The sequence below is a fragment of the Idiotropiscis lumnitzeri genome, chromosome 9 (genome assembly GCF_059441095.1).
Source record: "Idiotropiscis lumnitzeri isolate Australia: NSW breed Sydney's pygmy pipehorse chromosome 9, RoL_Ilum_1.0, whole genome shotgun sequence".
Lineage (NCBI taxonomy): Eukaryota > Metazoa > Chordata > Actinopteri > Syngnathiformes > Syngnathidae > Idiotropiscis > Idiotropiscis lumnitzeri.
In genome coordinates, this window is record NC_142399.1 from 6,235,573 (window position 1) to 6,262,825 (window position 27,253).

At 39.8% G+C, this 27,253-nt stretch overlaps 3 protein-coding genes across 5 annotated transcripts; 2 read left to right on the forward strand and 1 right to left on the reverse strand.

The window, feature by feature from the left end:
• Positions 1-882: 882 nt before the first annotated feature.
• On the reverse strand, positions 883-7,411 carry nphp1 (nephronophthisis 1). Its single transcript, XM_088305431.1, has 20 exons — positions 7,319-7,411; positions 7,029-7,090; positions 6,877-6,937; positions 6,661-6,800; positions 6,359-6,569; positions 5,543-5,644; positions 5,318-5,433; positions 5,185-5,233; positions 5,005-5,092; positions 4,336-4,430; positions 4,065-4,193; positions 3,784-3,858; positions 3,599-3,709; positions 3,434-3,516; positions 2,569-2,645; positions 2,374-2,470; positions 2,191-2,303; positions 2,034-2,107; positions 1,539-1,583; positions 883-1,406 (listed from the first exon to the last, which is right to left on the reverse strand). Exons 1-20 carry the CDS (start codon positions 7,382-7,384, stop codon positions 1,137-1,139), a joined length of 2,064 nt encoding a protein of 687 aa, XP_088161557.1. The 5' UTR covers positions 7,385-7,411; the 3' UTR covers positions 883-1,136.
• Positions 7,412-7,561: 150 nt separating this feature from the next.
• LOC148330001 (uncharacterized) lies at positions 7,562-10,049 on the forward strand. Of its 2 annotated transcripts, XM_088305433.1 has the most exons (5): positions 7,576-7,705; positions 7,780-8,126; positions 8,831-9,008; positions 9,294-9,388; positions 9,468-10,049. In XM_088305433.1, exons 2-5 carry the CDS (start codon positions 7,800-7,802, stop codon positions 9,657-9,659), a joined length of 792 nt encoding a protein of 263 aa, XP_088161559.1. In that variant the 5' UTR covers positions 7,576-7,705; positions 7,780-7,799; the 3' UTR covers positions 9,660-10,049. The 2 variants fall into 2 exon arrangements, with proteins under 2 accessions (XP_088161558.1, XP_088161559.1); XM_088305432.1 differs by having other exon boundaries at positions 7,562-8,126.
• A 960-nt stretch (positions 10,050-11,009) lies between these two features.
• Positions 11,010-26,841, forward strand: LOC148330002 (pantothenate kinase 1-like). 2 transcript variants are annotated; one of them, XM_088305320.1, is made up of 8 exons: positions 11,010-11,927; positions 19,828-19,974; positions 20,296-20,501; positions 21,568-21,821; positions 23,515-23,691; positions 23,970-24,093; positions 24,848-24,973; positions 25,439-26,841. In XM_088305320.1, exons 1-8 carry the CDS (start codon positions 11,660-11,662, stop codon positions 25,496-25,498), a joined length of 1,362 nt encoding a protein of 453 aa, XP_088161446.1. In that variant the 5' UTR covers positions 11,010-11,659; the 3' UTR covers positions 25,499-26,841. The 2 variants fall into 2 exon arrangements, with proteins under 2 accessions (XP_088161446.1, XP_088161447.1); XM_088305321.1 differs by lacking the exon at positions 11,010-11,927 and adding an exon at positions 12,130-12,489.
• Positions 26,842-27,253: the final 412 nt, after the last annotated feature.

Consider the following 27,253-nt stretch of genomic DNA (forward strand, 5'->3'; position numbering starts at 1 on the left):
CTGACGTGCAAAGCAGTCGTCCACCGCGTGCCAACCACAAATTACTCGAAGAAGAAGAATTCTAAGCATAAGCATAAATCCACTGTAAATTCAGTTTATATTTGTAAATGCACTATAGACTTTTTTTTAGACTTGTTAAAAAAAATCAGTTCAGACGGAAGAGGGCTGGTGAAGATATAAAAAAAAAATAAGCATTGGCAACATACTGACTTTATTTTCAGAATTCCCTCTTTAAAGTGAGAATTGAGAATAAATTCAGAATCCCGACGAATTTATTTTTTTTCACTGGCCCTAATCCTCTTCCGTAGTTCCTTCAATAGGTTAGTAATAAAAGTTCATTTTTAGCTACCCAAGAAAATTTTATTTAGAAAAATATACATTTTCGATTAAAAATGACGGGATCATAAGGGATTAAAAATGTATTATTACATTTTTTTTAAACAAGTATTTATCACATGCATGAATGAAAGCCCACAAATGTTACGAAGACATTCCAGTGACTGACAACATGGCTTCTTTTATAGCAAACTATAAAAAGAGCGCACACTGCCACTAATAATTAACACACAACACTCCTTTGGTACCCCGTAACACACACACAGTGATGTTGACCTAACGGGTGGAGGCAAAGGGATTCAGCTCAGTGAGCACTTCATTGGCATGCAAAGAAAAATGTGATATAGCCACGCCCACATTGCAGGGGAACATGAGGACTTGCGATTGGACGATGAGGACGTGCTATGCGTGCTGTGATGTTCATGGCTTAGTTAGACCCAAAACATTTAAATAGTCTAATTGTTTAGTCTAGAGTGAATGTTTGAATTAAGTAAATTCAAGAGTTTTGTAACAGTGAACAAACTAAATGATTGAAATCATTCATGATTCTGATTTTAAATGTTTAATAATATTAAAAAAAACTGTAAAGATTCAAAAGACATTTTGTATTAACCTACTGTCAGACATAGTAAGAAAAATTAAATCAATTTAGTATTTATTGTTTTAATGGTAACAGATGTATTGAGGCTATCATCAGTTGGCATCTAAATAAAAACATTACAAAAATATTCATGTGCGTTTAATAATTTTAACACGTCCATAAAAAAAAGGTTTGGTTTAGCAGCGTTCTCGCTTTTGCGCTAGCGCGCCTCCTGTAGGAGGTCAAAAGTCATCTCCGTGATGTCAAAGGCCAGGTGAGTGTGGGCGGGGTCAGCCAGCACCTCCAAGCTCCCTGATTGGCCGCGGGCCCGCTTGAGCGCTTCTAGCGAGGAGATGATGAGGCGGGATCGCTGCTCATCCGAGGGAGGGTCGGCCCAACGGTGGAACGGGAATGAAGACAAGTGCAGCAGGAAGGACACAGACGACCGGAAGGCTTTGGCAAACTCCTGCTTCACCTGCGCCTCGTCTCGCTACGCGCAAACAAACACAAGGCAAACAGACACATGGAAACAAGTACACGCTTGGACACGCACTCAACAACACGCGAACACTTTAAGACGGTAGCCGAGCTCCCTCCGACGGTGAAAACAAGTACTACACACCTTCTGTGCCCTCTTCATGTTGTTTTCTGCATCCATCCAGGCACTCTGATAAAAAAAACACGTCATTTGTGAAGTATTCACCTTTTAAAGTATTTTTTTGTACTTAGTTTCTACCAAAAATTTAAAACAAGATTACAGAATAGCTAATTAGCTATATACCATTAATTATTTGATAAAAATTTTTAGCAAAGTATTTGTGATCAAATAACAGCATAATTATTGTGGAATTTGATTCTTTCTATTTTGTACACAACTTAGGAAAAGGAATTCAATATGCCCTCTTACTGACAATTAAATATGTACACTGCTGTAAATTTTATTTCCTTTTTTTTTCAACATAGTAGAATTTGGGGGGGCATGTTTTAAAAATACACGCAGACTTAAAAAGTTGTTTAAAGGAAAAGTGAAATACAACACTGAAAAGTGCTGCTCTAATGCAACATTATATAAATAATAATCACCGAATGGTGAGTGTGTGTTTTCCTGTATACGCACTCGAAGGGTATCCAGCAGGTCGGGTTGGTCCACGAGCATCGGGAAAGTGGCAAGCACAGGACTGAATATCAAATCTGCACAAAAGAAAGTCGAGGAGTGACGCTTATTTGTGGAAACAAAGAATGTGTGTGTGTGTGTGTGTGTGTGTGTGTGTTACCTGCGTTTTGCATGGTGGGCCGGTCCACCAGCAGCGCATCGGCCAGCAGTTGCCGGTACATGGCCAGCAAAGGGACGCAGCTAAGGCAGTACAGCAGCGTGTCGGGTAGGAGGCTGTAAACAAAAAATACACTCTTGGTTTATTTACACACACACACGCACGCACGTACGTCAACCCTCTCACCTGAGTTGCGTCTTGATGCGGCTGCCGGGCGTCTTGAACTTGACGATGAGTTTGGACAGACGTCGTGCTTTGAGCATCTGCTGGAACACGCCAGCCGCTGCCAGAAACAAGAAGATGCTAATCAATTTTACGATGATAATAATAATAGTAATAATAATTGTGAGGCGAATGGTCAGGTTTGTGCGTTGCTCTTACATGACCGCGCGAGCGAGCCCTCCATGTCGACGTCCTTCTCGTAAGGAGTGCCGCCGCTCACCGAGATCTCATAGGTCCTACGTGCGGGATTACAGAAGGAAAACATCCTCGCTTTTTTAAGCACAAGTCAACAATGGATGACCGGAGGTGTGCCCAAAAAGCAGCAGTCTGCCCCATAGCGTGCATTTTTAAAAAAAAATTAATTGTGTGGTTATTTTAATCAATTAAAAAATAAAACATATTTGCATATTATTTTCATAAACATAAATTTATATGATTAATTTTTCACTTTTACCATTTTTTTCATGTTTTATTTGTATTCATTTTAGCTGCAATTGTATTAATGACTTTATTTTTTTATTATGATCTCTTTATTATTGTTTTTTTAGATTATTTATCATTTAGATATCACATTTTAGATCTTTTCTTTTAGTATGTCTTTGATGTTTTTGGGGTACTTTAATTATTTGGGGGTTTTTTTCAACTTCATTTATTATTTTGTTTTTATTGGGGATTGGGTGAAGACAGAAAAAAAAAATTTGACACTGAATTGGTCTTCCTTGCCAGTAGTTGGTGGTACACTGCTGCTGTCTGACACATCAGCGCATCATCATGTGAGTCAGGAAGACAGAAAGGTCTTTGTTGAGAATTACTGGATCTGTCATTGTATTCCACTACTAGTGGTATCGGTACTTAGTATTGGTATCAGTTGAGTACTCAATAGTGTATACTCCTACTGTGATCGGTCTGAAAAAGTGCTTAGAACAGAAAGAAAGTCCTTTTACTTGTTCTTGTAAAAGCTGCGGCTGGATCAGTTTAGTGCAGAAGACAAAGTTACCCACGATTTGAGACTGTGTGTATGTACCTGTTAGAGAGTGGATTTCCGGCGGCGTCACTCAGTTTGAGGAAGGCCCAACCGCAGCTCAGGTCTCCCCGTTCGCCTGTGGACTAAAACACAGCAAAGAGCGCTCATTTAAACGACCGCTCGGCTCAGTCCCTTCAATTTCCCCTCTTGAGTTCTCGTCATTACGTTGCGTATGAAGGTGACGCCGAGCTCAAAGAGGATACCGAGGTCGGGGTTGTCGGCGTTGCAGCGTAGGAAACAGTCTCCGTCCAGCAGGGCCGGCAGGACGCCGGTGGTCTGCGACAAACACAGGACTTGCGTCAGTGTAACGAGAAGTCGTCTGCAACGTACAAAAGGCGACGCCCGCGTACCCTCGGGGAGAAGAGCCAGGTCCTGGGGTTTTTGGGGTTGTAGGTGGCCCTCACTGTGTGGATGTTACTCAGCACCTGGAGGGTAACAAAAGCAGCATTTTCTGTTTTGTTACAAGTTTCACTAGTGTGTCAAAAATCTATCTAGTACAGTGCTTCTCAATTATTTTCTGTTAAATTTTCAAACCATTGCAGTAAATGACTTTGAAGGATGCCTGGAAATGACCAAAATGGCTGCTTCGACTGGTGTTGCAATAATGAAAAAAAAAATATTGTCAACATACCCGATTCCCATCAAATGCGCAGAGGCGAATGTGTCTGCTGAGAACCTGAACGCCGACCCCGGGTGTGGGGATCCTCTTGCAGCTCCACAGGGTGAAGCAAACGCACGTCCTGGGGTGTCGTGGGCGCACCTGCGTGGCAGGAAGAAGAAAGAGAGTGACGGGACGTCCTGTGGTTACGTCACTCGAATAAACATGTCAGAGGCAAAAAAGCTAAATGTTTTCAGCAAAAAAGAAAGGAATTGACAGAGATGACAATTATACATTTCCTCACCTTGCCAGTGTCAGGATCCAGGAAGAGATCGCTGAAGGAGAGCTGTGATTGGCTGAGCTCCGGTTGCATGAAATGACTTCCTCTGTATTTGGCACCTAAAAAACACAATAATATTAATATGAATATGATTATGAATATGAATATTAACATTAATATTAATATTAATATTGTAAAAGAAGAGCATGCAAGGGTATACAAGATAATGTACTCATCCTAAAGAAACAAATCATTTTATAGGAATAGCTCCTTTTTTTTTTTTTTTTTAAATAAGCTACTGCAATTTTTAGGAAATGCTACAAGCAAGTACTAATCATTTTGAATTAGCCAATGAGCCAAAAAGATAAATAAATTTAACAGCTTCATTTTGGAAATGAAATTAAAAGTCGAGCAACTGCAGCATTTATTTGGTTTAATTTGCTTATAAGGTTTGTAGAATTAAAGGACATTACAGCTAGTAAGAAATGGCCCACCTTAGGTATGTCACATGACCAAACCAGGAAAACAGGTAAGATAAAGCAAGTGATAAAAAGGCCACCTGCTGCCCTCGTTAAATTAAATTTGAGCGATCACTCATACTGGCTTGATAATATATTGCAGATATTCGTCCAACCAAAAATTGACAGCTGTTAGCGGTTAGTTTGTTTTGGACCGGTACGAGACAAAACTAACCTTCATCCACCAGCAGTTTACTGAGAGTGGACGGCCTGAACCCGGAAGGGATGGCGCCCATTGCGGAGAGGACGTCCGTAGCGTCAATCTGTCATACAAACACAAATCATGCAAGTGGAAATCAAAACAAATATCCTGCCTGTTTTTGTCGTTGTTTTTGGGGAACGTGCAGACTTGTACCTCAGTGAGAGCTTTTCTGAAAGTGGACCAGTTGGAATGAGGAGTGGAACTGCGTAAAAGCAAGTCTGTTTTCAATGAATGAATAAAGGGGGCGTTCGGTGGCTTTACAAGGTGAATCAAATTCAAATCAAACCTCCGCTTCTCATCTTCTCCGTTGTCCTGCTCGTCGGAATCCTCTTGCTCTTCCTCAGCCTCGTCAGACTCGTCATCTTCTTCATCTTTGTCGTCGTTGTTGAGGACAGAACCAATCTGTGTGGAGGGAAAGTGTTACCGTCCTGTACGCCGATGACGTCAACGTTGGACCGCGTCTCATTAAATTGTGCAGCTGTGCCTAATATTTGGAATGGTGAGTGGAGACCTTCAGGTATGTTCTTGGCACCACTCCTCTGTCGCCTTTGGCATTCTCAGCAAGCCACCAGCCGTCACTTGTCTTCTTGATGATTTTCAATGTGTCACCCCGCTGGAGCAGCAGAGAAACAGTATTATTAAATTTGTGAAATTATATTTTTTTAATCCCTAATATTAGGGTGTTTTCAATCTACTATTCTCTTTGCAATATTTGTGTAATTTTATCTAGTTTAGATTTGTTGTTAAACTGTTTTCTGGAATATATTGTATTGTATTTTTTTGTCAAGTACTTTTGTCTATTTATTTTCTATGTGGTAATTATCAGTTTTAATTTTATATTTTTTCACACACACAAAAACACTTTTTTTTTTAAATATTTCTGCATTTTTTGTCTCTTAAAAAGTGTTTACTTATAGTCTTTTATTTTTTCTAATCTCGTATGAAAATTTTTTATATTTTTTTCCCCAACATTTCATTTTTTGAATGTTTTTGTCGTGTATTTTTTTATTTTTAGGCATTTTTTGTAGTTTGGCGCTTAATCAACTGAGGTCTCATGAGACTTGAGAAATTTCTGCAGAAAACATCAGCTTAAGCCTTCTTTGGGGGCTATCGCGGTTGCACTGTCATTAAATATAATTAAAAAATAGGACACTATGTGCTCTATACTTTATTATACTTATAATATGGATTAGATATGTTTGAAAGAGTTGTTTGATTTCAAGAAAAAGATAAATTGTATCAATGAGAGTCCTACAAAAGTTTAAAGGACAACATTGGAAGCTACTCTCGGTATGTTCCAAACCCCAATATAAATACATCACATCACCTGAACAGCCAAATCTCCTTCCTGGTCGCCTTTGAAATCACTGAGCACTGTGTAGACGCAAGGCTCCAACTGCGGGGGCACCAACTGCGGGGGCGCAGTTGATGCATGACTCTCGCTTTTGGGGCTTTCGTCCTTATCGGCAGTGTCTTCATCGCTGTCGTCCTCATCACTGTCTTCAGTTGCATTCCCACCAACTTCCTTCTGGGCATCACTGTATGATAAAAAATGAGGTTATTCCATGACTTTGTGAGGGGTATTGCCTTGAGAAACCATGCTATGGTGAAGTGAGTAAAGCTACAGACCCTGTAGGTGGCTCTGTGCTGGGTCCCGGTGGCGAGAGCTCCACCGAGAGTTTGTTCAGCTGCTCCAGGACGTTGTGCAGTCGTCCTTGCTCCTCAAGTTTTCTCTGGTCGTAGTTGCCCACTGGAGCGATCTCATCAGCCTAAAATGCACACAAATTGTTACCTATAAATGTCCTGAAACAAAGCAACCTAAATGCACATTGTAAAAATTGTCACCTTGGTCAGTTTGGTCAAATTCTTCAGTGTTTTCTCTGCGGATATCTGAAGTTCTTGGCATCTGTTTAAATTTGTGACACTTTTAGACACAGCACACATGGAAAAATAACTAATTTATGTGTTAAATAGTCTTGAAAGGGGGAGTCGTTCACCTCCTAAAGGACTCTTCTTCGGTTTCCACCTCACCCTTAACATCTTTCAACAGACTCTCCAGCTAGAAATAAACACATGTGAATCGTCTCTACATATGAACAGAATGTGTCATTTGAACAACTATAACAAAAAATATATGCAAGTTTAGCTTTTAACTGTCTACAGGTTGTATGATTGCCATATTATCCAGCAAAAAGTGTTTAGATGCTAAAGCTAGCTTGTTTCTGACATATTCCGAAACACCCTCTCGAGTTTAACGTCATAAAAGTGAGCCCTTTCTATGACAAACCTGCACCCTCATGTCGTCCACCTCTCTGTGGACCTGCTGGAGGGGGCCCTTCCCCCTGGGCGGCATTTAAGCGCCCTTTTTATCCATTATCATTTCGATTTGTAAATGCTAGCTAGCCGAGCAAGCTAGTAAGCTAACCAGCTGCGATGCGACGCCGCGCGCCCATTGGTCCGCCGGTTGCTAAGCAGCCAAGGTATACTTCCGGGTAAAGTCAAACTACTCTAACCTGTTTCTGCTTCCGGGTTATGTTCATCGTCAAAACGAAATGAGAGCAGTATTCAATTGACTGTGAAAATATAATATTATACAATTGTGAATATTCATCCATAAAAGAACGCTTTAACTCCATCTAGGTGGTTTAGTATTATTCACCACATTCGAGAACAAGTAAGTAATTTAAAATCCCAAAGATTTTTTTCGACCGTGAACGCAACAAACATGTTTCACTATCTTCTGTTTAGCATTATGTCATTCTGGTATCATGGCGGCCCCCGTGGCCCTCGTTCAAGGTGCCAGTCGGGGACTCGGTCTGCAGTTTTGCAAATATATTTTAAAAAATAAACACCCAGCAAGTGTTATAGCAACATGTCGGAACCCGGATGGGGCCATAGAGCTTCAAGGGCTGGTCGGACAACACTCGGACCGGCTGATGGTGCTTCAGCTGGACGTGAATCGCGAGGAGGACGTCCGGGAGGCAGCCAAGCGGGTGAAGGAGAGCTTTGGACGGCTTGATTTGATGGTCAACTCGTCTGCTTTGCTTCACCCCTCCGGGAAAGGAGAGACCAGCCTGAGGGATGTTTCTGCACATGTATGATATTCGCTTGAAAATGTAAACAGTCGCACCAAACTCCATTGACAGAAACGCTGTTTCTTAAATTGCACCTCGACACATTTTCACATTAATGAATGCTTTATTTCTTCATCAACTTATTTTCAAGTTACTCGTCAAAGAATATCTCTGCTCCTGGATTTTAATGTCGCGTTAGTTTTGTTGAAATTTGTCGCCCTTCAGTAAGTCTCACATTACGGACTAAACGCCATTGACAAAAATACTGATTCTTAGATATCTAGTTTTCCTGATTGTTTGATAGCTGTATTTACATTTAATTTTTAAATGGTGTTCGGCTTCTAGGTTTTAAAATCACATCTGTTTATAATTAAACTTTTGCCCTTCAAATTGTTTCGAAAGTCATGCGGGCCAACGTCCAAATGCTGTAAAATTGCCTGCTAGATTAAGTCGCGTGGTATGGGTGAATATCATTTTTTTCCATCTCTGTATTTGTTGCTCATACTTTACTGTGTGTGTGTTTTCAACGTCAGTTTTAATTGAAATTTCCCTCATTATAAAATGTCTCCCCCTAACTCCATTCACAAAAAATGCTTTTTCTTAAATCATCATCTTTTTATGCAATTTTATCCTGAATGAATGCTGATTTTTCCATCACTTTACTTACATGTTACTCCTCAACCTATGTTCTGCTGTCACCACATTTGTGTTTTTCTTCCGGTTAGGGCATCATTGCTACCTTGACAACCAACACTGTGGGTCCTCTAGTGATGGCCAAGTACTTTGCTCCTCTCCTGCAAAAGGGCGGCGGTGGCTTCGGTCGACAGCCGACGGACAAGGCCAAGCGGCACAGCGCCATTATCGTCAATGTCACAGCCAAAGTCGGCTCTATTGGCGACAATGGTAAATATTTGAAACCATTTGAACTGTTTTAAAAGGGTAAAAACAATAAAGTAACTACTATATGTTATTAATAATAATAATAATAATAATAATGCCTTTATTAGTCCCACAATGGGGAAATTCGAGATTCGAACCCAGGCCTCCTGGGGAGACTGGGTCCTGAACGCGGCGCCTTAGACCACTCGGCCATCCAAAGCTTAATTTCTGACTTATTTTGAGGTTCCACTTCATCCTGTATATATGATTGTGTTTGAGTGCACTTAATGACCATTCTTTACATTGAAGGTCTTGGAGGCTGGTACAGCTACAGAATGTCTAAAGCGGCTTTAAACATGGCCACAAAAAATCTTTCCATCGAGCTGGGCCGCAGTCGACCCAAGGTAATTTATCCTTACTTGCATTTTTCAATAAAATAACAATGGCCTGCCGAATGATTTGCTCATTTTCTTTTCACCCCAGGTGCTGTGTGTTTCCTTGCACCCAGGAACATTAGACACAGATTTGTCAAGACCGTATCACAAGAACGTACCCGAGGGGAAATTGTTCAGTACAGAGAGCTCTGTGGAATACCTGATGGGCATCGTAGAAGCGCTGGATGTGGAAAAGACGGGCAACGCCTACAGCTGGGATGGTACTCAACTGCCCTGGTAGCAAATTGCTTGGCGACAGATTTAGGAACAAGGACGTTTCATTTTAATCCTAATCATTTGAGTTATATAATGTGGTGTGCAGGGATTTTGATTAAAATACTGTAAAGTTGTGCTCTTAAGTTTACAATCCTTGGTAGAATTTGGGAAATATTGACAATTTTCCAGAAAATATGACTGATCAGGGACAATTTCATTATTTTCTGTTTTTTTTTGTATAACGATTGTGCTACTCTGAAATGCCTTAACGTTGAATTAAATCCCGTTAAGATGAATGTGTTTTGCCTGACCACTCATGTTTGGAAATTCTGCCAAATTCTGTGAACTAACGAGAACAACATAGTACAGTGTGATGATTGAAAGTGCATTAAAATTTAAGTAATTCCTAAAAGTTCGTTCATTAAATCTGGGTAATTTTTTTTAAAGGGGGAGAAATTCTTTTGTAGGTTACAGGTCTTATTTAGATTTATCTGAGAACAACCCGCTTCTATTATTAGATAGTAGCTAGCGTATAACTTTTGGGTGTAGGGTCATACCCCAGAAAAAGTCATTTTCTTTTTCATTGAAACTACACTGGGCATTGTTTTCTCAAAAGAAAACGTTTTTAACATTATTTCAATGCTGTTTGTTTTTCTCAATTTAAAAGAAAAATTGTATTTTCTCCATTTTTATCTGATGGCAACCATTTGATTATTATTTACTGACAGCCCATGTTTCAACTGTGAGTCACATTTTCTATATCTGCTTTAAAAAAAGATTGTATTATACTGGGCATGGTCAACTGGTGGCCCACAGAATTTTTTTTTTTTTTTACAAACCCACAAAAAAATCTTTACAAAAAATACTAAATTATCGACTGAGTTGATTTTTGTGGGGAAAAAAAGATATCTTGTACTTAATGGTCCCATGTGGGCCCCTCTGACTAGTGTGCAGTAGGAGCTATCCTGTGTGTCTTACTTCAACCCAACGCCAGATGGTGAAAGGTACCTTGATATTAAAAAAAACTCTGCCGCTATTAAAGAATGAAATTGCGCAAAAGCGCGAGCAAAAAAAAAAATGCTCATTTCCATCCATTTCCACAACATATGCAGTTCCATTTGCGCGACAAGCTTGCACGCGCAAAATAAACGATCATTGCATTTTTTTTAAACATGGCAATTGCTTCGTGAAGATCCCTTGTGATTGTCAATTTATCAATTGGAACCGAGCGTTTTTTTTTCTGCATTGTACTTTGTATTCTTGCGTTGAACCGATCAATGTCTAATTTTGCTTTGGCATGCAATAACAGCACCATGTTGCGACTCTGTGTTGACAGGCGGCTTTGTGCACATCAGTCGGGTATGTAGAGGGGAGGGGGTGCACAACACGCAGCACAGGGAATGACAGCGGCTCTTATAAATAAAGCCCCCCGCAGCTGCACTCCCTGTCTGCCTGTCTGCATGAGAAAATACACCCTCGTTTTTAACGCGGATCGGAGCAGGCAGAGTGAACTCGTTTATGTTTCGACAGAGTTGTAAGGAAGAAAACCGGTCCAAGGAGGTGAACGGGTTTTGTCGCGGCCTCGCTTGCTGACGTCGACGGACAACGCAGAAGTCGATCGGTCCGTCTCCCGGTTCTCGTCGTTTTGTTAATGTAGTGAAATGACCGCGAGTGACCTCGAAGCGACTGCTGTGTTGTTTTAGCAACAATCAGCGTCGCTAATGCTTTTTATCTGGCAAGAAATGCGCCCACGATAGAAGGCGTTCGACCCGCCAGGTAGGGGTTCGGTTCGGCTCATTTGTGAGGACGGCGCGGCTGTTTCTACAGTGAGCAGGCTAAGGCTAATTTAGCTATCGTGTTACCTTCACCCCATAGTTGCCAAAGCGAAGCTAGGCTAATTTTGCGCTTGCCGCTCGCTTCCCGGCACCCGTAGATGCTACAGCGAGACTAGGCCAATTTCTACCCGGTTTTAGAGACTCGCTTTCCCATTGCGGAAGCCAGGTTGGGTAGCTCTTGCTGCTTGCTATGGATAAAGCAAAGTCAATGGTGGATAAAAAGGGGGCGTCGGGACCCTTCCACGTCAACAACGGCCCGAGTCAGAGGAGCTACAACGGGCACATCAACGGTTGCGGTGGCAACAGCGGCGCGCTCGCTTCGATCAGCAGCAGCGACGGCGGTCAGTACGAGACCAGTCGCCATATGCACCGAGCGGATGATATGGAGTGCAACGGCTCGCCGGCCAAGAAGACCAGGCTGCGGAGGAGGACCGAATCGATTAGGCGGCACAGACCACGTAAGTGTGGGCCACACTTGGGAGCAAATGTTTGTCGAATCAATGATTATTTGCACAACAATGCCGTGTCACTTTGTCTTTTTTTTAGCAAAAGTAAAGACTGTACAAACATGTTGTGGTTGAATATTCATCGTTTTATTAGTCTAGTATCACCAACCTGTGTCGTATACAGTCAGACGATATCGCCTTCTCTGCGTTTATATACCCTCGCCTGCGTTAGCCGCGCTCTGATTGGTCGACACCCGGCAGTGGAAAAGCTCCTGATAAGTGGGCTTGGCTTGGGGCGGCCAATCAGCATTCGACTCTTGTCTCCAAGCCGGCGTGCGAATGGGACAAGGCCACGCCCCCGTATTTACCCAGCGTTCCTGGGCAATGTGAGTGAAAATAATCACCCAGTTGAAAACTTTGGGAGGGTTTTAATAGTGCAGAATATTGAAAAGTACACGAGTGGGCTTTTACACTTGAGTGTTTTGCAGTTTTAGTACACTTCTGTGACCGTTGTTTTAAGTTCGTGAGCTGATATTGTGCCTCATTATGAAGCTGAGAAATCAAAAGAAACCTGGTAAGTGTTTTTTTTATTTGTAGTATTTTGCCACATTTTTAATGCGTCTGGACATGATATTTTCTCACCATTTTAATATTTAATCCAAGTTTAAAACAATAATGACTTTACAGGGTTTTATGTCTCTCCGGTATGACGCTTCTTGGCATATCATTGAGATGAACAGAGGGGGGCTTGTTGTTGTGACAAAACCAGCCATTATTGTGCAGCTGGCAGAGATTTGTTGCACGTTTAGGGGCTTGGTGATAAGTGTACACTGTCAACATTCCGAACTTAAAGGAGGCGGAGGAAGGGGGGGGGGCTGGGTGTGACTGGGTACATGGCTTTTAGCATTTTGTGTTTCCACTCTCAAGGAAACTGCAGTGAGTTGGTTCGAGACTACATTATTATTGTTTCAAACAGATTGCCCCCTCCTCACCATTTTATTTGCTCTGAAAGTTTCTTGATAATCGCAGGGTATTTCCTGGCTCAAAGTGAGGCAGAGGTGGTAGCATTCTTGTCATTTGCACAAGTATTTACATGTCTTTTGTTCTTTAATGATTCTGTCTTTCTTAAAATGCAACTGTGAGTCTTGAAAAATATTCTCTTCATCTGGAAAGCTCCAAATAACTTATTTTTTTTTGTTGTAAAAAGCTACTGGCCACATACACTAAATTTTTTTATCTGGTCTCAAATAATGATTCAAGTTTATCGCGTATCGCATCAAACCGCAAAAATGTCAGCATGCTGTCACTCCAAGTGTTTGATGTTTTGAAATTCATGTTAAGCTTGGCACATATCAAGCCAACCATTTAGAAGTTTTACCTTTGAGAAAGTGTAAGAATAATATGAGGGAAATAATGATTGTCCTCGTTGCAAGATTAAAAAGAAATTAAGCACACAAAACAGGTTTTATTGTTGTCATAATTCTTACTGTATAAAACAGTATAATGTGATTTTTAATTTTTTTTTTTACATTATGTGAATCGTTCTTTTCTGATTGACGATGGAAATCATGTGTCACTAATATAGTGTTGTGTATTGGGTGGGAGTTGTGGCAACCAAATATGTATTTAAAAACGTATTTGTTTTAACAAATAATAAACGCAAACTAGATAATTTTCATCATTTTGTTCAGGTATTTGGGGCAATTTTTGCTTTCTAACTATATTTTTCAAAGAATGCATTATAAAACCTTTACTATAGCTTGGGGCTGAGCGAGTAATCATTTTTGGGGGAGTCATAAATCGTTAAAAATCGGAAATCAGATTAAAGGTGAAAAAAAATTCGGGATTTTATTTTTAACCTCTTTACAGCTACACGACTACATTAATTTAGTTATAGTTTCACTAAAGTGTGAGTGACATTCTGTCTCAAGACCGGAACCATCCCAGTGTACACAAAGTAGACTTCCAGGTGACAAATGACAACTTAACCAAAATCAACGATGAACGTGCATTAAATAGCAAGCTGCAAACATCCAAAGAACCGTCCCCCTTACGTAATTGTGGTTGCGGGGGTCCCGCTTACACACCACCACCTCTTTTATGGCCATGTTATCTTTGGATGAAGGCCAGTCCGCCATCCCGATGAACCCAAATGCCACTGAGAGCATTTCGACAGGAACGTTTGTCCCTTCAAGCGTGTGATTTTGAACCCCATGTTTGTTTCCTGCTCCACATTTTAGCACAAAAGCCGTTCTTTTATCTCATAGCATTAGCCTTAGGGTATGTTTAAATGACGTAGAATAAGAGGGGAAACTTTATTCCTCGACCTTTTATGAAAAGTCTGTAAAACGACTCCGTAAAACGATCGCTATTCATACAAACCAGTAAAAATGACACTGCTGTAATCTGTATGCCAGGCCGGTAATTGTCGGTGTCATTATGGGAAGAAATAATAACCTACTGTACATCAGCCTTCATCTTTGCCTTTTCGTAAGTAATGTGAGTAATGTTCCACCATGAATGTATTAAATGCACACAGATAGAATATAATAGAATAGAATAGAAATCCCTTTATTGTCATTGTACTCAAGTGTGCAACGAGATTAGAGGGCTCCCCTCTCCAGTGCAATACAACAATAATACAGACAAATATATAAATTAGATAAATAAAGAAGACAGTGCAATGGAATTCAGTACTGAATAGGGCATATAGAAACACATCACAATGCTGTTTTGCAAGGTTAGGGTGGTCTCGTGTGTGTGTGAGAGTTCAGTATGGAGATGGCTCTCGGAAAGATGAAGATGAAGAAGTGATGCTAGCACAAGTAACCCAGTTGGCCACCTTTGTTGATTTGGTCGTTAAGAAGTAGCATAATGGGATGGCAAAAAAATCATGTCACCTTGGTTTTAAAATTGTGATGCGGTTCACATTGCGTCCAGAAAGGGTCAAAAACTGCAAAACGTATATATATATATATATATATATTTTTTTTTTTTTTTTTTTGCGTGAACCGGAACAGTTTTCATGACATATAAAATGGAAAAATACTGAGTTATTTGTAAGTTATCCGATAAATGAAAAAGTAAAGAGAGAAAAAAAATTCTTCAGCTATAATTAAAAGCTTTTCCTATTTAGAAAAATCCAATAAAACATACCATTTGAAACGAGTTAATAAATTTGACAGATTGCCCAAAAATATTAGCCTTAAGAAGCCGAGCCGCTGCAGTTGCATCAAAATGCAATGTTTTTTTTTCCGGACTATAAGACGCTATTTTTTTCCTAGATTTTGAACCATGCGGCTAATACAACGGTGCAGCTTTTCTGTGGATTTTTCTTTCACCAGTAGGGGCACTCTACACTTCAGAAAATACGCGAAATAAATCTTGATTTATTGATTTATTTTTTTTCTTTTCTCTTTTAATTAGCAAAGTTGTTGCCGTTGCTAAAAGGCACTGTTTTAACAATCCGTTTATGGACCTTTATGTGCATTCACAGTACAAAATCATTCTGTACGTGCAGTGAACAATTAATTAAAAAAAAAAATCAAAATCTGCTGCTTATATACAGCACACAGAGCCTTAAATTGGTTTAAATTGTCATGGATTGCAGCCAAATTTGCCAGTCCAATAAATGCTTGTCGCCAACTCTATTGTTCAATCTGATTGTTTTATGAGTCAAATATAACCTTGCACTTTGTCGCCAACAAGAAATGTCTAACAGGGCCCTGCCGTAAAACGCACTCAGAAGAATCCTGACTCAGTCGACTTGTTGTACAACACTGCCTGTAGTTGGAATTAAACGTGGCGCCTCTGTTTGTCCTTGATAACTATGCGGTAATTGCAACTATTGACTTTAGTTTATTTGACGGACGCCTGCCTCACCCTCGAGTCATCGGTGGGACGCTCAGGAAGTTGATGAATAATTTCGCTCGGTTTGGGAAGTAGGCGCCGCTGTTCAAGGTTCCGACGGTGAATGATTTTGATGGAATCATAAAGTTAAACGTCAACAAGCTGTGAATCAGAATGTGACGAATACTGAACTTACTGTGCGTCACTTTAATCAAGCCGCTTTTTTTTTTTTATCACTCTTACGACTCAAGTGAAAGATGAGCTTAAAAGGTTAGTTAAGTGGAAAGTAAAGAGAAAAAGCAAAGTCGTGCGAAGAGGCTGATCAAGAAGCATGGATATAGATTGGTCAGCTATTACACACAAACAGTCGTTTTAATCTACATGGACGTAAACGCCACCCGCTCCCAAATCTTCCTCCTTGTCATGTTGACCCTTGTCTGGATGACAAAACGTCTCTGTGTGTGTGTGTTTGTCCGTGTGTGCGGGTGATAAGCATGACATATCAGTTTTTGACTGTATAGAAACAAGTTATGTTGTGGAGTTGCTACGAGATTACCTCAAAAACAAGCAAGCAACACTTTGTGCCAGATTTTAAAGCAAAGGATAATAAAATCACAGTCATGACAGATGAAATGAATGTAACCAACGAAGTAACAAACGACAAAGAAACATGTGGAGCTCGTGTTTTTCAGGTATTGTATTTTCTAATCATGATGCAACCTTATTCTTGTAAAATGATACTTTCTTGTAATATTAAAACTTCATTCTTTTTTTTTTTATTTTAAATTTGCGACAATGCTATTTTAAGATTAAGACTTTAGTCTTGTTTTCATGCATGAATTAATGATTTTTTTTTAGGTTGGGGCATTTTTTTTCTTCTAAAAATGAATTCATTTATTTTGTCACCAAAGGAAAAAAAACGTTTTTTTTTGGTAATATTACGTGTTGTTTTTTTTTTTTTTATATTGCTCCCCCGCATAGTTGCAGTTCGGCATTTGCAAATGTAAATTAATTCTGGATTTTCTTTTGGATCCTAGCCCGATTACTAAATTTTTGTCAAGGCAAAAATTCAAAATTTGTTTGAAATGCTATGGGACCACGGTTTGTGGTATGTGGTTTAAATATTTAATAAATAATTTATATTTTTTATCTTTTATTAACACCAATTATTTGGGTGTTTACTTTTCCGTTCAATATGGTCCTAATACTTTATACTAAATTTAAAAAAAAAAAAAAAAAAAAAAAAAGAGACGACTGCCTGTTGCAAGGACATACTTGTGCGTGTGATGTGGATTTGATACATTGTTGTTTGATGTTGTGTTTTTTCGGGAGGGGGAGCTCATGTTTACAGAACTGAGATCAGGTCAGTAGGTGAGAGGGTAGCGGAACAAGAGTCGAGGTGACCCGGCCGGGTTTGGAAACGGGACACTGTTCATCCATTGGCTGCGTCATGAGCAGCAGGTGCAACATGGTGGAAATGAAAATCTCCTGATCTCCTGACTGCCCTGTCCGGGCTATTGTGATGACGTGGGAAGGGATTTTCCAGAAACGTTTTCTAATTAGCAGCTGCAGTTCCTGGCCCTAAAGAGATTCCATTGGCCTAACGTTGTCATAGGTTTAAAAGTCTCTCAGTGTCGTCGATCAGATCTGGTCAGATTGGCCCCAAAGGTTTCTGAAACTACTAACTCTAAAAGGGTTTTTCTTCTGCCCCAATGATTTTACTTGAGACCGTACTTTATCCAGTCAACTTAGTTTCTTGTTCCTGCGGTTAGCATGTCTCCTAATGGTCCAGACCCTTGAAAATACAACCCCACTAGCAGGGTGCGTGTGATTTCTGGAACTTAAAGGACCTAATCGGAGCTGCAGACGCTAGCTCAAAGGTTACCTCTCAAAGCTAGCAGGGTTGTTAACTCAAAGAACTACACAGCAAATTTTGTAGAGTACAGTTTACTGTAAAAAAAAAACTATTTGATCCCAGAAAACAGCAGCGTTGGGCAAGACAGTCGTTTTTAGTAAACTGAATCAGTTGATAAAAAAGAATCGTTCAAAAGATTCGTTCACTGAATCGTTTTCAGTAGAATTGCTTCTCCACCTGACTCTGGCTGCTGATTGGCCGTTCACGATGATTGACGAAATACGCGTTCCTGAGCTCGAATGTACCGAGAACAGAACGAATCACTTGAGGAAAAAAATGGGAAAAAAAATTCCTTCTTTTTTAATGAATCGCTCACGAACAACTCAACACTATTAAACACAATAAAATTTGAGAGTAAAATATTAAGCGTAAAATTCTCGGAGTAAATTTAACAAAGAATTTTTCTCTGATTAGAGAGTCAAATATTCAGTGTAAAATTCTCATAGTAAATTTTACGCAGCATTTTACAGTGATTAGTGAGTAAAATTTGAGAGTAAAATATTCAGCATAAAATTCTGCTCAAAATATACAGGATTCTGCAAAACCTGCTGGTGAGCTGATCATTTTTGTCAGGTGTGTTGGAGGAGGGAAACATCTAAAACAGACAGGATAGGTGCTCTCGAGGACCAGACTCGGGCACCCCTGCTCTGAGTGCTGCTTATCTGTTTTCTTTTTGTTTTTTTTTTGTTTTTTTTTACCTGCACGTGATTAGGTTGTCAGTTATGACACTCCTGCAAAATAGTGAACATGCTTTCACTAGCAGGCGCACAAGCTCTGCATTGTTGGCGCTGTAATTGGTGGAAATGTCATCACAACATGGATTCACGCCACACAAATGACAGGCTCCACTTGACCTCGAGCAAACCCTCCTGTGCCACTCTCCTTCGCCATGTCTGTTGCCTGCGTCGAGTCTCGTCGCATCTGATCGACATGCTTGTGCTGCTTCTAAAAATAGCAGCGCCCCCCTGGAGAAATATTAAGACATACAGTATTTTGTAAAATATTATATGTGAAAGAAAGACGATACACTCTGTAGTTCCTTCCTTTGGAGCGATGACAACTTCTACTCATTGAGGATTATAATTTTCCCCCCTCTCAGTATTCAGAATCACGCCTTTATTCTTGCTTTTTTTTTTACTCTTCTATTGTATTACACCTTGATTTTTACTTGCAGAGAGAATAAAATAATATAATAATCCTCTTGTAAGAATAAAAGGATAATTTTATGGGAAAATCATAATAAAAAGTGGGGAAAAATATTTAAGCTGTTGATCATAAAGTTCTAGTTTTATGGATAAAAAAATGTAAATTTTAGGAGAATTAAGTCTGAATATTATGAGAAAGGAAGCTATTGCACAAGTGAAGTAATATTACAGGAGTGAAGTTAGACTATTATGAGGGTCTTAAATTTGTGACAATACAGTCCTAGTTTTATGTATATAAAATAAAAAGTCATAATGTAATGAGAATGAAGTTTTATCTTAATAGGGATGAAGTCGAAATATGTGGAAAGAAACCCAAATTTTAAGAGGGAAAGAAATGTCAATTTTAGGAAAATAATAATTTATAAATATTTATAAAATATATATTTATATGTCATATGACAAGGAATTTTTGATATGACATAAATCATTTTATATGATAAAAGTTGTTGTCCTTAATCCTTTTTTTTGAGGATGAAGTTAGAATATTTGTTTTTTCCTTATTACCATTTTATTATAATAAAATGATCATTTCATACTTTCAAAAAAATTTACGTTACCTCCGGGAGATTTTTACACTTTTTGTAAAATTCTGACTTTCTTGAAAATGTACTGAAATTAAATAAAATTCAATTTTCTCACAGTCTTAAAAATTTTCATTTGTCAATTTTCATCAATCTGGGATTAGAAGATATTGGAATGAAGACCACAGAGACGTGTAAAAAAAACAACCAAAAAAGAAGGATGATTGATGGCGATTATGGAGTCTTGTCTGTTTCCATGGCAACCGCGCAGTACTCCATGTTCTCGGCAACCCGACGAGCAGGTTGTGCTCCTTATACCCACCGGCAACCCGTGTCACACGAGATAACCTTTTGTTATTCGATAGCCTTTTGTTGTAGTTGAGATGAAAAGAAATGACGCATCCTCCTTTGTTTCCCGGCAGCATTCCCATGGTTCGGGATGGACATCGGCGGCACGCTAGTCAAGCTGGTCTATTTTGAGCCGGTGGACATCACGGCGGAAGAAGAGCAGGAGGAGGTGGAGAACCTCAAGTCCATCCGCAGATACCTTACCTCAAATGTAGCCTATGGTAAAAACAAAAAAGACAAACAAACACACAGTGCACCTGAGTGTGAAACGTTAAAGAGGGGCAAACATAAAACAGCATCGCCGTAATTATGAACCTAAATGTGACAATACACTGAAGGCATGTGACTCAAAATTTTCGACTTGGCTGTATAGTGTCAAAAAATTCATTTAAAAAAAAAAAACATCGCTTAAAAATCCACCATTTCGTGGGTTTCTAAGTGAATGCTTTTAGTTACGCTCCTCACAAAAGTTGACAAATAGGCGAGATTTGACCGTGCACACGATTATGGACGGACGTGTGAGACGATGTCCCCTCTGCCAGGCAAGACGGGCGTACGCGACGTCCACCTGGAGTTGCGCAACCTGACCATGTGCGGCCGTACGGGCAACCTGCACTTCATCCGCTTCCCCACGCAGGCCATGCCGCGCTTCATCCAGATGGGCCACGACAAGAATTTTTCCAGTCTGCACACCACGCTCTGCGCCACGGGCGGCGGCGCATACAAGTTCGAGGACGACTTCCGCACCGTGAGTGTTACCTCACAGACACGCCATGTCCTAGGGACCGTGAAAGGCCGTTTAGAATTGATTGGAGAGAAAATTCTTCCCGAAAAGCATTAATAAACATTCAATGTGTTTTCTATGATAATGAGGGGATAAAAACAAACACAAAAAAAGTGGTAAAAAATATTGGGGAAAAATCCACGATATGGCTAAACATCAGTAGGCATGGTTCGCTATATTTGTTTAACTTTACATCAGAGAGAAAAAGTCATCAAAAATGGGCCGATTTATGCGCTGAGTTGAATGTCATTATCTTTAGACATATGTTGTAAAGTGTTAATTAATGTGTAAACCAAGAAAAAGAAGATTTTAAAAGAACTAATCGGCGGGCTGATTAATAGATCGGGGCTTAATTATATCACCACATCATTGGTGATATTTTTGGTAGCCTTTCTCTTGTTTTTTCTTGTCTTGTTTGTTATCATCGAGCTAGCAAACCTTCGCTAGGCTAAAGTTTTACTGTTTGATTAGCCACAGAACATGTTATTGTTTTTTGGGGGGAAGGTTTGTTATGTGTTAAAATGTGTAAAAATAAATAAATCTCGACCAAAAAAATGAATTTTAAATGAGCTAATATCGGCCGGCCAGAGCTCAGCTATATCATTGTGATGTTGATGCTCTTTTTGGTAGCCTTTTCTGTGTTAGCATTAAGCTAGCAGATGCTTAGCCACACATGTTATTGCTTTTTTTTTTTGGGGGGGGGGGTGTTTGTTATGCGTTATGTGTGTAAAAAATAAATAAATATCGACCAAAAAAGGAATTTTAAACGAGCTAATATCGGCCAATTGAATCAGCCAGGCAGAGCTTAGTTATATCACTGCAATGTTGATGCTCTTTTTGGTAGCCTTTTGTGTGTTAGCATTAAGCTAGCAGACTTGTCAGACAAAGTGTTTCTCTTTGTTTTATGTTTAGTTATCAAAGCAGCAACAGATGTGTTATTTGGGTGAGAATCTGGATAAAAGTACAGCTTGAGCTAGAGAATGCTATTTTCTCCATTTCAACCCTAACACTATCCTGCGTTCTTGTCCAGCTGGCCCAACTGGAGCTGCTGAAACTGGATGAGCTGGACTGCCTAATCCGCGGGCTGCTCTTCATGGACCGGGTGGGCTTCAACGGCCACCCCGAGTGCTACTACTTCCACAACCCTTCGGACACACAGAGCTGCGTCAAGCAGCAGTGCACGCTGGACAACCCTTTCCCAATGCTGCTGGTCAACATCGGCTCCGGCGTCTCCATCCTGGCCGTCTACTCCGAGGATGACTACAAACGCGTCACCGGGACCAGGTCAGTGCCTTTGAGCGGTTTATTAGGGATAGGCACATAAAAGAGGATGATATCCTCTCCTATTAGGAAGAATAGAATATTAGGAACACTTCACTGATTTTCAAAGTGTGGTACAGGGGCTTCCTTTGGTGGTCTGTGAAAGCATAATTTCTCTAAAAATATACAAGGGAAATACATTTAATTTAACATAAATTGTAATACTGCATATTAGAATGAATGAACATTGCACTGCCAAAAAATGAAGGGAGATGCAGATGAATGTACAGTTACAGTTCAGTTATATTTAACTTTTAAGTACATTTGCATTTATTCTTTAAAGGGTCACTTGAGTGTACTAAAGATTGACGCTTACATTTAAAAAAAAAAAATTATTTAAGTACATTTGTTATTTAACTTGTTTGGAGTTAATTTTCATTTAATTATTTAAGTACAATGAATTCTACTCGCCTCTATTTAATCCCAGTGGTGTTTAAATTATGCATAGTTTCACTATCTTTTGCCGTATTATTAATTATACATATATATATATATATCATACAATAAAAACAAATTTTTATGCTGTATATAAGATACTCTTTATTACTGTACTATAGTCAAAATTCTAGTACAGTAGTTGTGTATTTTATATTACTATATGGTCAAGATATGCGGTAAGAACACCTAAAAACGTCTTTTGAGATTAAAAGCGCTAAGGTTTCCCCACACTGTCTAATATATGACTGACAAAGCCACTTTGTCACAAAGAAAACATGCTAAAGGTGAACATAGTTAAGATATTTACGCCGCTCGTCTTTATGTAATATCTCCTTGCATTACGCAACAGATAAGATAAGATTAGAGAAGTCATTTATGTCATCACATGGGAAGTTTTACCACATTACTTATAGTAGTTCAAATTGGTCCCTGTCAACATCTTCATTTTCTCAGTCATATTTATAAATGTAATTGAATTAATTGTGATAATGATTTTGGTTAGACAAGTTCCTGGTAACAGGAAAATCATACAAGGGATTTGCTGTTTTGCCTGAGGTGAGGTGTCATGTGTCATCAAGTTTATTTTAACATAATTAAAGGAAGTATTGATTCGCAGGTATTTGCGTTGCCTTTTTTTTTCCTTTCCCAATTATGTCTCTTCATCACGCCCTAGTGTTGCGCTTGGATTTTCAGTTTTTTTTTAATTGTTTTGATGTGTATAAGTATGTATCATCTAATATCAAATTTTTAAATTATAATAATGTTTAATTCAATTCAAAGATACGACTAAATAATTTCTGAATTATTAGATATACTTATATAGGAATTTATAATCTGAACATAAAATGAAATAAATTATATTAAATATCAAAATAATAATATTGCACTTAACTCATCCACTGCCGATGACGGCTATAGAAGCCAAAAAGTGCATTCATTTTACCTGGGCTGTAAAAAGAATGAATGACGTATTTATCCGTCAATGGCAATGAATGAGTTAAGTGACAACTTGGTAGCTGGATTCTGTCCTGTGCACTCGCATATATATATATTTTTTTTATGTATTTATCAATATTTGGGTGTAAAATCATAGGTGAATTCATAAATGACAAACTGTGAATCCGCGAGACATCAACTGCATAAAAATAATATTTGTTGAATGGACACTATAAACTATAAAACCATTTCAGTCATTCATTTGTGTTCTTTCCCCCTCCAGTCTGGGAGGTGGTACCTTCCTCGGCCTTTGCTGCCTGCTGACGGGCTGCGAGACGTTTGAGGAAGCTCTGGAGATGGCGAGCAAGGGCGACTCCACCAACGTGGACAAGCTGGTCAAGGACATCTACGGCGGCGACTACGAGCGCTTCGGCCTGCAGGGCTCGGCTGTGGCGTCCAGGTGAGTGAGTGCAACCGGCGTTTTATACAATGCATCTGAGCAAACATTCAGGAAACAGTGCAAAGCCTGGTAAAAATGCGGTAACTGCAAACAACACAAACCCCAGTTAGACTTTTTGCCTGGTAATCTGCGTTCAACTCAGATCAAAGGTTGAGCTGTAAATCAAAAGTTTGACCAAAAACACGGCCATTTTTTATCTCTGTCGCTGCGTTGTTATCTGTTGATGTGTCAAAAACAACACAATCCGGCACGTTGAATGTGATCTTCTTGTTCTTCAGTTTTGGTCACATGATGGGCAAAGAGAAGCGAGACACCATCAGCAAGGAGGACCTGGCCCGAGCCACGCTGGTCACCATCACTAATAACATCGGCTCCATCGCACGCATGTGCGCTGTCAATGAGGTAAACGGTGTGTTATGAAGGAGTAAAACAGAAGGACTTGTGACTTTTCTGCGTGCGGTGGGCTTCTTTACAGTGTTGCCTTGTGGCAATGGCGATCAAGCAGCATTGTACAGGGCTATCACGGCAAGCAGAGATGCAGCAGATGTTCACACGCCACAGAAATAGGGTGGAAAATTGCTAATTTTTAAAATATAGGAATAGACTGGAATATTTATTAGACTCATTATTGATTTGGATTTTTTTTTTTTTCATTCAACCAAAATATATTTTTAAATATGCAATAACACATTTAGAATTATATTTATAATGTAATGCATCTTGTATGAAATTAAAAAAAATCATTAATAATAATAATAAATGCAAAAATACATTGATAGATAACAGATGAAATAGTATGTATTTTTAAAAAAATAATCCAGCAATAATTGTAATAAATGTGTTAAATAACACATAATTCTTTTTTTTAAATGTATTTATTTTGGGTAGGAAAACGCATATTGTAGTTTTATTTTTGGGGTGTTAAAAAAAAACAATCTGACTGTTTTCCCGTACCTACTCTGTCATGGTTTCTCCAATCCTCCAATCTGTTGATGAGTTAGCTCACCTACACCACCATGTGGCGAGAAAATGGCATTGGACTTTGCGCCTTTATTTTTGTGATTGATGACACATGGACGTATTATCTACTTTTAATGATGTACATATGACTTTTATTATAATTTTGATGACAATCAGGAAATGTTTAAATTGGCAGAAAATCGAGCGTGTGGTGTTTGTGGGCAACTTTCTGCGCATCAACACGGTGTCCACCAAACTGCTGGCCTACGCCATGGACTTCTGGTCCAAAGGACAGCTGCGGGCACTCTTCCTAGAACATGAGGTAAAAAGTCAACAATAACTTACCAAAGCTGCACTCAACCATTTTTAATTAGGATTCAATCGCGTACTCTTTGAACATAGCAAGACAACATAAGACTCTTATGAAACAAAGCTGGTTGAGACGAAATCGATTATCGTGTATGTAAATGGAACGAGCTAGCAGTTTGCATGAGAAGCTAACATAGGTCACTCAATGCTCTTTGTTTTGGACTCACTTAAATCAGAGAACAGTGAAATTCCAGTCCTTTTTTTCCCCCCCACAAAAAGTTGTCTGATGGCCGTGGAACTAGCTAGTGGCTAGTGCGGCTAGCTAACATAGCGGTCCGCATGGTCACTCACGCTTTGCTTCTTCTTGTCCAACGTCTCGACCAGACGGACTCAAATCCATCAAAAAGAGCCAATTGAGGCATTTTGTTTAGAAACAAGCTGCTAAATTAAATAAACACGCTCCTGTGGCCCCCGTCAGGGTTACTTTGGAGCCGTGGGCGCGTTGATGGAGCTTCTCAAGACCACAGAGGACCCCTGAGTGGCCTCCCTCCTTCCAATGCTGTGATGTCATCAACTCTGGAAACGCTGCGAGTGCCGCAGAGGCTGCTAAAGAAATCAATACAAGACACAAGAAAGCGAGAGAAAGTGGGGAAAAACTATCGGCGGACTGTGTACATAGCCATCGAAGCGTAGAGGTTGTACTATTGTAATCACTAATTTATGCTAATTGACTTTGTCCTTGCCTGAGTTTTGGATGACAAGCTACTGTAGCATCACACCCCCACAAAAGGGGGCATCTATTTAAGATAAGACAAACTCGAGCAGGGGATTAGCCAAAATGTGGCTAAGCTAATGCAGAAATTGCCCCATGGTGGTCAAATAGGAACGTCACTGCACGTGGCCTTTTTGCTTTTTGTTTCCCTCAGTGACTCCCAGTGTGGACCAACATCGTGTCTTCTTCTAAGCTGCGCTTCAGTTAGCATCTGTTGTGTTTGTCTTGCATTTCCTTGCCTTGTTTTACCGGCGCCAAGCTATTCCTCGCCATCACACCACTTGGACCAAGATGTAGCTGTCCATGTCCCGATATTTATGGACCCACTTGTTGCTAAAAGTGGAGCTAACTCGTGAGCAGCTCTTGCGAGAAGCTAATGTAGCAGTTGATGCTAGTCCCAAGATATCCAAGTCCAGCTCGCACAAGAAGCTAACCGAGTAGCTAAAGGTAATCCTGTCAAGCCAACTGCAAATCAAGGAGGCAGAAACTTGCCAAAGTAAGCGCTAAACATGGCCTTCCACATCCCATTTGATGCTTAATGCTAAGATGCTAAAAGCAAACTAGCTAAAAGCTCCTCTGCCGGTCCCTACGCCTTCTGTCACGCTTCTTTGTGCTGTCAACCCTACCGCTGACTCTCTTCGGAATTTAAAATTAGTGCGTATAATTGTTTCTTTTTTATGGAACTGATTCCTTCCCAGGTGGTTCATTTGGTCAAGTCTGAACAAAAGTAATAATCATAGATGGTTACCGTACCCTGAAAAGTGCACTCCGCTATTCGCTGTGTTTCACAGCCTTGCCAGATTCTTGACTTAATTGATTCCCCCCCCCCCTCTTTGTTTGCTTGACACTAAACCTCCTCTGCCACTTTCCTTCCACCTTTTTTTATGCTTCTCTGTGCCATGTCATCAACCCTTGAGTTAATTACCTCTGTAACATCTCTTGCCAATATATTTTCGCATGAATGTTTAGCATTTAGCATTTAGTTCTGTCATTTCTTTTCCTCAAACTGGAGTTCTTACCCTCCCTGGTATGTTTTATGAGTCTTGTAAGAATCCGATGTGACCCAAAACTTTGTAATAGTAACACAACCAGAGGTAGTTAGCGTTAGCAGGTCAAGATATAAACGTAAAAGTGCACACGGCTAGCTTGATGGAATTCCGCGCCCTCTCTTGATTGTCTTTGTTACTTGTTTGTTAGCGCTAGCCTGTTAGCCAAACGCACTTCCTGTTGAGGTTCTCCTGACCAAAAGGAGAAGAAGATGATGTGGTCAGACCCAAGTTGAGATGACACTACTGGAGCAAACTATAGGTGTGAAATACACCTTTGGAATCCACTATTTTGTATATTTTTGCTGCTCTCTTGGACCCTTCCTTTCCCCCACTTTCATCCGTGTTTATTGCACGTGAAGTCAAAGCTAGCTCGCAGCTAGCCGAACGTCTCAAAGGTTTCACGCACGTTAACCATCAGCTAGACTCTGATCAAAAATTAACCAACCGCTTTTTACTCTTTTTTTTTTTGTGC

Excerpts from the sequence above, each read along its gene's own strand:
- LOC148330002 (XM_088305320.1), top strand. The coding sequence starts at position 11,660 with ATGGATAAAGCAAAGTCAATGGTGGATAAAAAGGGGGCGTCGGGACCC. Across the intron at positions 20,502-21,567 it reads TCGAGGACGACTTCCGCACC|CTGGCCCAACTGGAGCTGCT; the intron begins GTGAGTGTTACC and ends GTTCTTGTCCAG. Across the intron at positions 24,974-25,438 it reads CACTCTTCCTAGAACATGAG|GGTTACTTTGGAGCCGTGGG; the intron begins GTAAAAAGTCAA and ends GGCCCCCGTCAG.
- nphp1 (XM_088305431.1), bottom strand. The coding sequence starts at position 7,384 with ATGCCGCCCAGGGGGAAGGGCCCCCTCCAGCAGGTCCACAGAGAGGTG. Across the intron at positions 5,645-6,358 it reads AAGGAGATTTGGCTGTTCAG|CGGGGTGACACATTGAAAAT; the intron begins GTGATGTGATGT and ends CTGCTGCTCCAG. Across the intron at positions 4,194-4,335 it reads TGGATCCTGACACTGGCAAG|GTGCGCCCACGACACCCCAG; the intron begins GTGAGGAAATGT and ends CCTGCCACGCAG.
- LOC148330001 (XM_088305432.1), top strand. The coding sequence starts at position 7,800 with ATGGCGGCCCCCGTGGCCCTCGTTCAAGGTGCCAGTCGGGGACTCGGT. Across the intron at positions 9,009-9,293 it reads CGGCTCTATTGGCGACAATG|GTCTTGGAGGCTGGTACAGC; the intron begins GTAAATATTTGA and ends TTTACATTGAAG. Across the intron at positions 9,389-9,467 it reads TGGGCCGCAGTCGACCCAAG|GTGCTGTGTGTTTCCTTGCA; the intron begins GTAATTTATCCT and ends TTTTCACCCCAG.